General features: G+C 36.9%; 1 protein-coding gene across 1 annotated transcript; it reads right to left on the reverse strand.

Annotated features, from left to right (window-relative positions):
- Positions 1-3: 3 nt before the first annotated feature.
- got2a (glutamic-oxaloacetic transaminase 2a, mitochondrial) lies at positions 4-8,723 on the reverse strand. Its single transcript, XM_079825773.1, has 10 exons — positions 8,418-8,723; positions 5,057-5,213; positions 4,721-4,849; positions 4,567-4,626; positions 3,482-3,643; positions 3,137-3,241; positions 2,794-2,944; positions 1,516-1,681; positions 1,286-1,436; positions 4-1,187 (listed from the first exon to the last, which is right to left on the reverse strand). The coding sequence occupies exons 1-10, from the start codon at positions 8,609-8,611 to the stop codon at positions 1,065-1,067; spliced, it is 1,398 nt and encodes a 465-aa protein (XP_079681899.1). The 5' UTR covers positions 8,612-8,723; the 3' UTR covers positions 4-1,064.
- Positions 8,724-13,939: the final 5,216 nt, after the last annotated feature.

The following is a 13,939-nucleotide window of genomic DNA, read 5'->3' on the forward strand; positions in this document are numbered from 1 at the left end:
GCATCACTAAAGCTCACCTTTATTCATTTGTTATTGTTCATACAGTATCAGTCGTGACATTTCATTTTCGATGTCTATTCTGGAAAACGTTGGACGGTTCACAAATCGCTAATTTACATTAGCAACTCAATCAGTTATACCAATGTATATAGCCTATATATATTTTTTTTCAAACAGAATTAACCTTACAAATGGCATGTTCACATAATCAACAACACCCACAGGATTAAATACGCAAAGCTTTTCTTAAAGCATTGATTAACCACTGAAATATCAGTTACAGTGTTCAAGTTGTTCTTTATTATAAAATGGATCGATTAATTCAAATTTGCCCACAGATGCAGAGACAATTTTTCAAACCTTTGAAACATCAGTTAGGACAAAACACATTAGTGTGAATGCCTAATGATTTATGATATGATTTATGTGTGACATCTGTGACAACCACACAGAATAAAGCAAGACAAATTTATAATAAATGACGCAAGAACACATGTAATGCACACACTATGGGCAATCTTTCTTCACTAGTAGAGCGCTGGCATTGCAGATTACAATAACTCTGTATAGAATAAGTGCTTTATCGTCATAAAAGAACATGTTACTGCTCAAGAAGACTTTTGATGCCGTGCAATTACCACAATAAACAGTTACAGTCCTTTAAACGTTTTTGCAATTCATGTTAGAGTCATGATTTATCTAACTTTAAACATGTTGTTATTTGATATATCAGCATATTTTGGACCATACAAACATTTATCATTATTTCCTGTGTCAGAACTGACACAATATCCTTTAAAGCTTTTTGTTTAATCATTCTGCCTTAATTTAATGAGGGGCTCACATTCATAGTCATGATTTATAGGGATAGTTCACCCAAAAAATGAAAATTGTCATCAATTACTTACCCTATGAATGTTCATTTTTGGGGTGAACTAACCCTTTAACATTTATAATTCCATTAAATCAAGTGAACTAGAAGTCTACATTAGTTCTATGTCATGTCTGGTTCTAGAAGAACCATCTCATCTAAATGACTTTTTGCTTGCTCTCTGCTGCCAGCTTCACTTGGTGACAGCGTGGATGGCGTGTGCTAGATAACCCACGTTTGCAGACGTCACACCAGCCACAGAGATCCGGCCATCTTTTGTCATGTATATAGAGAATTCTTTAATCAGACGCTCCACCTAACAAAGAGCCACAAAGAAGACAAGCAAAGAAAAGCCAATGAGAAAAGGCTGAGGCCTTATTAGAGATACCCAGAATGCACTTTCACTTGACTTGCCTGCTCCGGTTTGAGTCCCGTAAAGCAGAACATTCCGATCTGGTCAGTGACGTGCTGCCAGTTCTGAGTGGAGCCCTCCTTCTTAAGGTTTGAAACAAGCATCTCCCTCATCCTAATGATACGGGTGGCCATGTCTTTCACCTCCTCGAGCCTACAAGAAAACAGTCACAGTCTGTAGAGCTCAATTCTCAATGGCTGTGTTCATGACGGGGATTCATCTCCGCACTCACCATTCTTTGTAGAGTTCGGGTGTGTTGAGAATGGTGGAGGCGATGCGAGCTCCATTCATGGGTGGGTTGGAGTAGATGGGCCGTATGAGAATTTTCAGCTGGGATTCCACACGCTTCGCCTCTTCAGCATCCTTACACACCACCGTGAAGCCCCCTACACGCTCACCTGAAGACGCAAAGGTACAGAGCATTGACTTTAATATCTAGTAATTTGTCTAATTTTCCAGTTAAAATATATCACACATCCTTGAAACATGATACATTTACTCTAGAATATATCTGTATGGTGTATTTGTCTGACACTTGTTCAAGGATAAACAAGTCAAAAAGTGACTAGATTACACTTACAGTACACTACCATTCAAAAGTTTGGGGACAGCACATTTTTAAGAAATTAAAGGGATAGTCCAAAAATGAAAATTCTGTCATTAATTACTCACACTCATGCCGTTCCAAACCCATAGACTTTCATTCATCTTCAGAGCACAAATGAAGATTTTTTTTAATGAACCAATGAGCTCAGTTCTCGTTACGCAGCACGTTTGAGCTTCCGCAAGAACCAATGAGGTTCATTCTCGCGTGTTATGCAGCACGTTTGAGCTTCAGCAAGAATAAATGAGGTTCATTCTCATGTTACGCGGCACGTTTGAGCTTTCTCAAGAACCAATGAGGTTCATTCTAGTGTTACGCAGCACGTTTGAGTTTCCACAATGTTCCACAATCGCTGATCAATGTTTAATTGTGAATAAAACCCTAAATTCAATCTGTTCATCATAAAAAAGCAACAGTCTCTTCAGAAAATTGACTAAACCGCCCAATTCATATCGATTAGTTTTATGATCCCTTTCTGAACTTTTTTTTCTTTGACTTTTTGTGTCAAAGTGGTAGCTGTCAATGGAGGGGTCAGAAATCTCTCAGATTTCATCCTAAAAATATCTTCATTTGTGTTCTGAAGATGAACGAAAGTCTTACAGGTTTGGCACGACATGAGGGTGAGTAATTAAATTACAATTAAAATTTTTGGGTGAACTATCCCTTTAATAGTTTTATTGAGCAAGGATGTAATAAATTACATTTAAAACATTATAAAACACAAAACAGTTATTTTAAATTGTGATACTACTGTACATTATTACTGTTTTTATAGTATTTTTGATCAAATAAATGCAGCCTTGGTGAGCAGAATAGACTTTTGAATTAGGGAATTAATAACTTTTATATAAGTGTGATATAAGTAATTAGCAAGGATTTGTTTTTAGCCATATATTTGATGCTCACCATACAGGCCCATGTTCTTTGCAAAAGACTGGGACAGAAGAATGTTGTGCCCCTGCTCAATGAAATAACGCACAGCCCAAGCGTCACGATCGATGTCGCCACTGGCAAATCCCTGGTAAGCCATGTCAAAGAACACCAGGAGATTTCTTTTCTGTTGAAATGAGAGTGAAGAACCTTATTATCACTGAAAAAGTCATTCAATTGAGACTGAGGACAGTCATTCTTTTATCGGACCAAATGGTCAAACACAAAGATAAGGCACAGACAAGATTCAATAAGTAGCTTTTCTGAGACCTGCGGTCAGCTTGATTTTGGACTTCAATTTAATGCCAAAACCAGTTACCTTGATCAGAGCAGCCATCTCTTTCCACTGCTCAGGCTTTGGGTCCACTCCTGTGGGATTATGAGCGCACGCATGCAGAACAATCACACTCTTCTCAGGGATTTTCTGAAAGAGAAATAAATAAATACATAAATCAGATTTTTTATTTGTGTGGAAAACATCCCCCTCCCCACACTTCATGAATACAAATTCTCCACATATTATATTTTCCAGTATTTCAAAATAAAATTATTCCCTCTTAATACTCAACCTTGCAGAGAAAAGGGGATCAGAAGAAAATGCAACAAATTTACAATGCTTATTCCCAATAAAGTGCAATATATATATATATAAAAAAATTCTTACTGAAATATCATCCAAGGCTCCTTTAAGGTCAAAGCCAATGGTTTTAGGGTCATAGTAGGTGTAAGCCTTTAGCTGCATGCCCGCATCTCTGAAGATAGGGGTGTGGTTTCCCCAGGAGGGTTTAGGCAGGTACACGTCCCGAGACGTGTTATGGAATCGTGCCTAGCCAAGAAGAAGTGATGTGTTATTTGAACTCCCTTTACAACCAATAATCAGAAATAAAAATTGTCAACAGTGACTGCCCACTTTTTTAGTAGCCTTAGTTCTGGAAGTATTATTCCCATTCGCTCAAAAAGCAAAACAATCAGACCTAACACTGCATTACAAACTCACATTTAAAGCAAAAAATTGTATGAAAGAATGAAAAACTATCAGCTACAAGACTTAAATTCATTGAGGCGGTGAACCACTCATCTCATGAAGCATGGAAATGAAATGAATAAATCAAAAACAAATACACATTACACCGTTCAAGAGTTTGGGGTTAGTAAATATTTATTTTATAGATTTTTTTTTTAAATCGTATATTGATCAAAATGTGGTAACAGTAAATTCTATTGTAAAAAATCCTGAACAAAATGCATCACGGTTTTCACAAAAATATTAAGCAGCACAACAGTTGATAATAAGACATGTTTCTTGAACACCAAATCATCATACTAGAATGATTTCTGAAGGATCATGTGACACTAAAGACTGGAGTAATGATGCTGAATATCACAGGAATAAATTACATTTTAAAATGTATAGAATAGAAAACTTTTTATTATAATTGTAATATTTCACAAATTATTATTATTTTTTTAATCAAATAAATACAGCCTTGGTGATCAGAAAATACTTGAAAAGAGACATGAAAAAATCTTACAAACCCCAGACTTTCGAATGGTAGTTTCAAATTTGGCAATTAAATAAAATATTACTTTTAAATCATACTGTACTTCGTAATGGCTTCTAAATGTTTATATGCATACGAAGAAATACAATGGTTTACTTCCATAACACTTCTGTTGCGCTCTATTACAGCCACATATAAAACAAATATATTATGAAATCCTTACAAACAACTATGTTTAACTACATACCACAAAGTTAGCACCGATACGCAGAGATCCAGTTCCTGAGATAGTCTGGACAGTAATGCTCTGCGTGCAAAGACAACTGGGAATTAATAATCACATCTAATAATTTAACAAGCAAAAGACTTCCTTTCAAAATGCGTTGCTTTAAAGTACTTACTCTTCCGCTCTTTAAGACCTCATTATCAGGTCCAAGAGCCAGCTGAGCGCAGGCCTTTGAAAAGTCTGCCAACCCTCCAATAGGAAGGTACTCTTTATCCAACTTCTTAGTGGCAATCTGGGCCTCAGCCTGACAATAACAAAATCTGTCATTTGTTTTGTGCAGGGATTAGGATATTAAAACTTGGAATGGATAGCATTATAGACAATTGCTGTTTTAAATGTAGGTCATCTATATAACAAAAAGTATTTTAGAAGATAAAGTAAGCCAGGGTGATTTCAGGTAAATCTAACAAGATCATAGCATATGCCAATTATGTTATACTGAAGGGGGCACCTTTCGAACACAGCTGAGGACAAATGGCTTGCCCTGATCGTCTCTATAAGCTCCGACTCCGAGGTTCATCTTTTTGGGGTTGGTGTCACGCTTGAACGCCTCAGTCACACCCAGGATGGGATCAGGGGGTCCCATCTGTACCTCAGTCCACCATGAGCTGTGAAAAAAGAATATTTTTATGTTACATTCTCTTCTACGTGCGTGCCATAACTCTGTCTGACGCACCCACCACTAGCCTAGCTAAGCACAAAGACTGGAGGTAAACGGCTCCATCTAGCCTACTGTTCAATAAGTGACAAAATAACGCCAACATTTTCCTATTTACATTCCTGCGTAATAATCAAGGAACGTTGCTGCCGTACCATGGGTGCAGCGGCGCAATGATATTACACAGTGCCTGAAAATAGTCCCCAGCACGCTCCTGTGCAAGCAGGTTGTCACATTGGTTATGTTGATGGAAGTTAGCCTATTTTCAGGCGCTGTGATATATCATTATATCAACACTGCACCCATAGTATGGCAGCAAAGTTCCTTGATCATTACGCAGGAATAAGAGTATAGTTCCTAACCATATCGTCTAGAAAATTGCAACTTTTCATTTTCCGTCAGTCTTAGTACACATGTAAATAGGAAAATGTTGGTGTTATTTTGTCACTTATTGAGCAGTAGGCTAGATGGAGCTGTTTACCTCCAGTCTTTGTGCTAAGCTAGGCTAGCGGTGGGTGCGTCAGACAGAGTTATGGTACGCACGTAGAAGAGAATGGTATGTATGGACTTAACTAACTCTGGGGGACACGGTGAATAAGCTAAAGTCCCAAAAAGTCGGCGTGTTCCTTTAAAATGGCTTATTTCTCTGGATTTAAACATTCTTGGAAACATTTGGTATAATGCAAGTACACAAGTCAAGTGGTTTTGGGATATTTTAATCCAAAAATCTTACATATTGTGCCTTTTAAATGTTTTAGTTTCTCTCTTGCACAAGCTTTTGGAAGTAACTGAGGCCAAACACTTTTATAGCTGTGATCCCCAAAGAATTTAGAGCAGAGCCGAAGACTGAAATTCAAACATCCCGATTAAATACACAGACCACCTTCTCTTTCCACTGGCCCTAAAACTACTTTGCGTATACATTAGGGGGAGAGAAAAAACAACCCATTCTTTTGATGTCTCATTAAAAATACTCCAAGATGGATAAGTTTATCATAAGGTGATTATCATTACAGCGCTTTTGTTTTTGCTAAACTGGAAGGAAGTCATTAACAGCTTGAACTACACTGCTAATTAGACTTCATGTCTGAACATTAACAGTAGAGGAATTTTTAAACTTCAAGTTTGTTGTGATGGATGCTTGGCAGACAGTTTCAGAATGGCAATGGCATGTCATGTCATTCTAAATAAAGAATCTGTTAGCTTGCAAAGGCAAACAGTAGGTCATCTCTGCAATTATTACTGGTGTTAAATGGGAGCATAATTCTAATCTAAAACTCACCCACATAAAATGCAGTAATCCAATGAAAAGATGTGTACAAAACCCCACCCTCTGCATCAGAACCAATCATGTGTCAAACTCACATACTGCCCATTTCAACCATTTTATGTCCCTACTCAAGTCACAGATCATTTATATTGCATATAATTAAGTAACCCAAAGCTGAAAGACAAATAAAAAAAAGTTAGAAAGCAAAATAAACAAGTAAATAAAAATAAGCGTATATAAAATAAAGCAGATAAAAAAATTAAAGCAAATAAATGAATTTATTAATTATGTTCTTAAAAATATCAAGTGCCCTCCTTTAAGTTTCCTTCTAGGTGCCTGGCAACCTACAGTTACAGCTATGTAACTTAATACTATAATGCCATCAAACAGACAGAAAATTATATGCACAACCTTGGATCAGACACATCAGACATTAGCAAGCTAGGCTTGGTTGAACCTGATATATCACTAATGTCATTATGAACACTTAACATGAAAAAATCTCGCCTGTGCTGATCTCATTAAATCTGATCGCTTATCAAAGCCCTATTAATGCTATTGAGAATGAGGAGATACGTCATGGTCGTGGGCGGAGTCTGAGCCCTACACCATTCTGGGATCCTACGCTATCGGTTGCCAGGGGTAACATTGTAAGAGCGATACAGAGATCAGAGCAGGAAAGACGGCTCGAGGAATTATCATCGCGGCGTTTAAGCGGAGAAATTACGAGAAAACTTAGAAGAAATGGAGAAGAAGAGGTCTCTTACAGGGAGAAACTTACTACCAGCGCCAAGCTGAGGTATTTAGAGAAGCTGATATCAAAAACGTTGACCCATACGAGCTGCCACGGCAGAACTCCGAACTCTTTACCACCTTGCACTGAAATGTTTCTATAAATATATTTCCTGTGCATTCTGAATAATAAATAAATAAATCTCCCCACTATCCTGCAGCAGTCCAGTGCTCGTCCTCATTAGCAGTGTTTTTCTCTTACTGATCATATTTTATACCTGTTGAGTTTACATTTTTAAATTAATTTGACTAAAAATTTAAATGATCGTTTGTGTGCGCTGGTGCTTTTATTCCAGCCTTCTTAAGTAGAATGAATGCTCGGTACGTGCCTTAAATGGATGTAACGTTAACAATGTTAAATATAGAATTAATCTTAAACAGTGATGCACATAGTAGAGGAAAATGACAGTCAACTAGGCCTACCTTGAATATTAATTAAGCGTTTTGGGCATAAACATGTTTATAACATACAGTGAGTAAAATGACTGACAATGAAAAATGACAGAATAGTGATCAACATGTTTAATACAAATAAATAAAGGTTTGTATTGATCAAGTGTCTCACACTTCAGCATCGCGATCATTAGTTTAGACCATGACTGACACCCTGTGGTGAAATAATGGCGTACGTTTACCAGCCGCTGCATTCTCAGATCGGCTTGGGTGGATTAAAACTTCATGTTCAGTTGAGTTTGGAAAACTATGTACATAGTAATCATCAGAACATCTCTTCTCCAGTCTCTGTCCGAATCCATTACCTGACAGACAGACCCCCAAAATGGCGGAAGGGGGGCGGGGCGCTGTGTCGTGACGACATCTCCTCATTCTCAATAACTTCTGACATTGACAGCAGTCAACATATATGCTATTAAAATGACATGTTGAGAGATTAAAAAATCCCACTCGTTTAACATCAAAAGCATTAATAACGATGTTGTATTATAAGCACAAGGTTAATGTCTCATGTGTTACAGTAGAGTGTCATAGTGTAACTTTCAGTGGTGCTGTTCAAGTGTTCAGTCCGCTAACTCGCTAGCACAAGCTAACTTGTCAACAGAGTGTTTGCAGAAGAAAAATAAAGCCTCAAATTACCTTGCACGGAGCTGTAAGACTGCTAAAACAGGGGCCTGAGCCCCGACACTAGTCAAAATCTTGCTGGATTTAAGCAGGGCCATTGTTGGAAGCACAGATGACTTGGTGGAAGACAAACGCACACTGGCTGGGTACTTGAACTTGTCTGTTCTGCATGTGTTGATTATAGCGCCTCCAAGGACATTGCATTGCATAGCTGCTGGAGACAAGAGGTAGTACAGTATAGGGCTGACGCAGACTTGAAGAATAGCCAACTACTAGTAACTGGTCTGATGAGGTTCGTAGGCCTACTAGATTGAACTGATTGTTATTTTCTTCTAAACATTTGAATTTATGTAGCTAATTAGAATTCTTCTTTTTTTTTTTTTTTTTTGCTATATAGCACCTTAGTCAAAGAACCGGTGAAGAACCGCTGAAGAACCACTGAAGCACCAAAATTGAAGCACTAAAAAGGTTCCCCTATGATTACGAGCCAAGAACCATTTTTGGTGCCATATAGAACCTTTTTTTTTTTTTAGAGTGTATCAGTTTTGGGGATAAGGCATTACAAGTAACGCAAGTTAATCACACTACTTTTTTCAAAAATAAAACAGAATAAAGTAACACGCTACTTTTAAATTTACACCAAAATATCCAAGTTACTTTTTTCAAATTATGCAAACTTTGTTTTCCAATGTCACTGACACCTCTCCTGTCCCCATGTTGAGAGAAATTGGTAGTAATGCCTACATGTGCTATCGGAAATTTCCCACTTCCCACTTCGGAAGTCGTTATTACGAGCTCATCGCATTAAAATATTTACTTGAGAGGGCGTTCGTCACAATTTACGATAATTCCGATAGCACGTGAAGCCAGGCAGGGCTAGTGCAGCTATTTTATTCCTCAAAATTAATTTAAATAGTAAAACGCAAACTTTTTATGTCACTTTATTAATCAATGTCTTTGCTGTTGACCTTCGATGATCCAATTCAACCATATTAACAAGCAAAAATTACTTTTGTTAAACATCACATTTTATTATTTTAATATTATTATTATTATTTAATTATTTATATATATATATATTTTTTTTTTGCTAAAGTAAGAATGTTGAACTCCTGAGTCATTTCACTTTTGGTGTGAAAGGGTATTTACATTTGCCAAAAATAGAACTTTTGTTTTCAAGTTAATAAATATGTTAAAAAATAAACAACCAAGTCCAGCCCAGGTGACCAACGCAAAAGTAACATAACACTTTACTCTCCAAAAAAAATAAAAAAAAATAATAATAATAATTGTATTTATATATATATATATATATATATATATATATACACACACTCACCTAAAGGATTATTAGGAACACCTGTTAAATTTCTCATTAATGCAATTATCTAATCAACCAATCACATGGCAGTTGCTTCAATGCATTTAGGGGTGTGGTCCTGGTCAAGACAATCTCCTGAACTCCAAACTGAATGTCAGAATGGGAAAGAAAGGTGATTTAAACAATTTTGAGCATGGCATGGTTGTTGGTGCCAGACGAGCCGGTCTGAGTATTTCACAATCTGCTCAGTTACTGGGATTTTCACGCACAACCATTTCTAGGGTTTACAAAGAATGGTGTGAAAAGGGAAAAAACTTCCAGTATGCGGCAGTCCTGTGGGCGAAAATGCCTTGTTGATGCTAGAGGTCAGAGGAGAATGGGCCGACTGATTCAAGCTGATAGAAGACCAATTTTGACTGAAATAACCACTCGTTACAACCGAGGAATGCAGCAAAGCATTTGTGAAGCCACAACATGCACAACCTTGAGGCGGATGGGCTACAACAGCAGAAGACCCCACCGGGTACCACTCATCTCCACTACAAATAGGAAAAAGAGGCTACAATTTGCACAAGCTCACCAAAATTGGACAGTTGAAGACTGGAAAAATGTTGCCTGGTCTGATGAGTCTCGATTTCTGTTGAGACATTCAGATGGTAGAGTCAGAATTTGGCGTAAACAGAATGAGAACATGGATCCATCATGCCTTGTTACCACTGTGCAGGCTGGTGGTGGTGGTGTAATGGTGTGGGGGATGTTTTCTTGGCACACTTTAGGCCCCTTAGTGCCAATTGGGCATCGTTTAAATGCCACGGCCTACCTGAGCATTGCTTCTGACCATGTCCATCCCTTTATGACCACCATGTACCCATCCTCTGATGACTACTTCCAGCAGGATAATGCACCATGTCACAAAGCTCAAATCATTTCAAATTGTTTTTTTGAACATGACAATGAGTTCACTGTACTGAAATGGCCCCCACAGTCACCAGATCTCAACCCAATAGAGCATCTTTGGGATGTGGATGAACGGGAGCTTCGTGCCCTGGATGTGCATCCCACAAATCTCCATCAACTGCAAGATGCTATCCTATCAATATGGGCCAACATTTCTAAAGAATGCTTTCAGCACCTTGTTGAATCAATGCCACGTAGAATTAAGGCAGTTCTGAAGGCGAAAGGGGGTCAAACACAGTATTAGTATGGTGTTCCTAATAATCCTTTTGGTGAGTGTGTATATATATATATATATAATGTATTCCTCCTGGGACCCAGAAAAAAAAAGTTTTTTTAATTTTCATGTCATAACATTGTTTAGAGCATGAAACAAATGGAAAAAAAAATTTTTTTTTGAAAAAGGATATTTTAATCATATGTTATGATATGTCCTCTGTAGTTGACACCAGGACTTGTTTAAAAAATAAAATGACATGAAATTGCACGAATAGGCAAAATCAATGGGATTTATTTTTAATTCACCAATCAATTTTTAGGTTTCAGGATTTTTTTTAAAACTAACTTTGTTTAAAGATGATTCTGATCTATGTTTTGACAAATATAATGAAATGCATTGATATACCATTTGACTTTATGCAATATGTGGGTAAAATGGCCATACTTGGATTTTCCCATTCAATGTAATGTATCTATACACTGCATCTAATTTGCATATTAATGCGTTCTTGGTGCAACATGTAATGAAAAAAAGAAGTGTAATAATTGACAACATTTTCATTATAATATCTAATATTTCATAGGAATATTGATATGTAATTTCTTTCCCTATTCACTTATGTCTCCAAAATGCCTGATAAACATGATTTAAGTCCTGGTGTCCACTACAGTGAACATGTATGAAATCAATGTTTTGTAACAGAAAGTCATATTTTGATTAGAAACCCCATAACATTTCCCTGAGATGTTGATTTATAACAAACAATTTAAAAATTAAACCAATTTAAATTATAATATAAAAATATGATCATATTTCCATAAGAGTGCTAAAACATAATGTCAGCCGTTTTTAAAGACCAAGAAGTTGTTGTCCTGGTGAAACCTCTAAAACATTTGGTATCTCTGCAAAGCCCCGAATGTGCTCTTTACAGGACATCCAGACTGTGACATGTATGATGTCAGAGAAATTCACAAAAATATAATGTCAATATACAAAAGTCTATTCCTGGGTCCCAGGAGGATATATATAGACATTTCCGTGGTCATATATGTCCAAACCTTCATAAGATCTGTTGTTCTCAATTTTCCAGACAAATTACAAGTGATTTGAGATGTCCAGCACTTATATTAGTGTGAAGTAATATGCATATAGACATACTAGTGCAATAATAATAAGTGGCCACTTGGAGTCATTGTTGCTCCACACATTGCAGAACATTTAAACCTCACCCTCACTATTTCAAGAAGTGCTAATACCAGTGTAAGGCTCACCTCTCTCTCTCTCTATAGGCTATTTAGAGGATATAAAGGCTGATGTCTCTATACTGCAGATCTGATATAGCACATCATCCGCCTACATACGTTGCATCCTGCAGTTTCATTTCATATGCTGTGTATACTGACAAATTAACTTTACAATGACTGCCAGACATGCTTGCCATATTTTCAGTATGTTGTGCAGTAAGTAAAGAGTGAATCCATGAGCCCCGATCCTAGCATCATGACCATTCAACATCCATTTAAGCACATTTTAGCTGGTCCTTTCTTGATCTTAGCTACCATCCCCCCTTTCCCTTTTATGCTTTTAATTTTGCTATGAGACTTATGAGGCTCGCAATGAGCCTGAAGGACATTAAAGGCCTTTATAATTATATTAGCATACGCTGAGTGGCAGAGAGCATTGGTGCTTCAGTGGTAACATCCTTGCCTTGCAGGAGATCCAGGGAAGATAAGCTAAGGCTGTTAGAAGTTTAGTGTGTTTTAGTTGCTGTGAGCAATTCATGTTTGAGGCATAGCTTAGAAAGTGAATTCCAATCCTGTGTACGGTGTATTCTCTGATGCTTGTCTTGGTTACTGCTGTTAATGTGATTTGTTCACTTTAATGAAAATAACATCGGTAGGAAAAGCATCTGCTAAATACATAAAAATCAAAAGAATGAAATCTGTTGATTTAACAGAGAAATTATAGTATCCAGTATCCAGAATTTTATGAACTATGGCAAATTTTAATGTAATCCAATACTGTTTTGAATTGTTGATGGACACCATTAGATGTTTTATACCTAGATAAGCTTCTTAAGTCTTTTTAGATGCCTAAAGTAATTAAAAGGCATCGAAGGCCTCCAAATTATTTTCGATTACCTTCTTATCTTCTTTTTGAAGAACATTTTGCATTGTAGAAAGGCTATAGAGAAGAGGTGAATTTAGCCATCCACTCTCAATTCCTCTTTAAACTCACAGTAGATATATTTAAACAGCATCAATAAAAGAACAGGATTATCTGCATTTATTAATCTATTAGTCTAGCAATTATAATATAGACATTATACCAGACTATGAATGTGTTATTGTTATTGTATACAATAGGTAAAGAGGGGAAGGCAAAGCTTTTAAAAGCAATTTTTTTTGGAGCTGAGTAACTGTCCCAGCATATTATTTTCCTTTTACAGTTCATTTGTTTTGACCAAGATTCTCACCGGTATCACTTAAAGGGTTAGTTCACCCAAAAATTCATCTTCGGAACACATCCGTTCATCTTCGGAACACAAATTAAGATATTTTTCTTGAAATCTGAAGGCTCAGTGAGGCTTCCATAGGGAGCAAAGCCATTTACACTCTCAAGATCCATTAATGTACTAAAAACATATTTAAATCGGTCCTTGTGAGTACAGTGGTTCAATATTAATATTATAAAGCGACGATAATATTTTTGGTGCGCCAAGAAAACCGAAATAACATCTTATATAGTGATAACCGATTTCAAAACACTGCTGAATGAAGCTTCGGAGCGTATCGAATCAGTGAGTCGATTCAGTGGTTCGGAGCGCCAAAGTCACGTGATTTCAACAGTTTGGCGGTTTGACACGCGATCCGAATCATGATTCGATACACTCTGAAGCTTCATGAAGCAGTGTTTTAATTAGAATTCGTTATTTAGTTTTTTTTTTGGGCGCACCCAAAATATTCTCGTCGCTTTATAATATTAATATTGAACCACTGTACTCACATGGACCGATTTAAATGTTTTTAGTACATTAATGGA

Source organism: Gobio gobio (genome assembly GCF_949357685.1).
Source record: "Gobio gobio genome assembly, chromosome: 9".
Classification (NCBI taxonomy): domain Eukaryota; kingdom Metazoa; phylum Chordata; class Actinopteri; order Cypriniformes; family Gobionidae; genus Gobio; species Gobio gobio.

Excerpts from the sequence above, each read along its gene's own strand:
- got2a (XM_079825773.1), bottom strand. The coding sequence starts at position 8,611 with ATGCAATGCAATGTCCTTGGAGGCGCTATAATCAACACATGCAGAACA. Across the intron at positions 5,214-8,417 it reads GTCTTACAGCTCCGTGCAAG|CTCATGGTGGACTGAGGTAC; the intron begins GTAATTTGAGGC and ends CTTTTTTCACAG. Across the intron at positions 1,188-1,285 it reads CGGGACTCAAACCGGAGCAG|GTGGAGCGTCTGATTAAAGA; the intron begins GCAAGTCAAGTG and ends GCTCTTTGTTAG.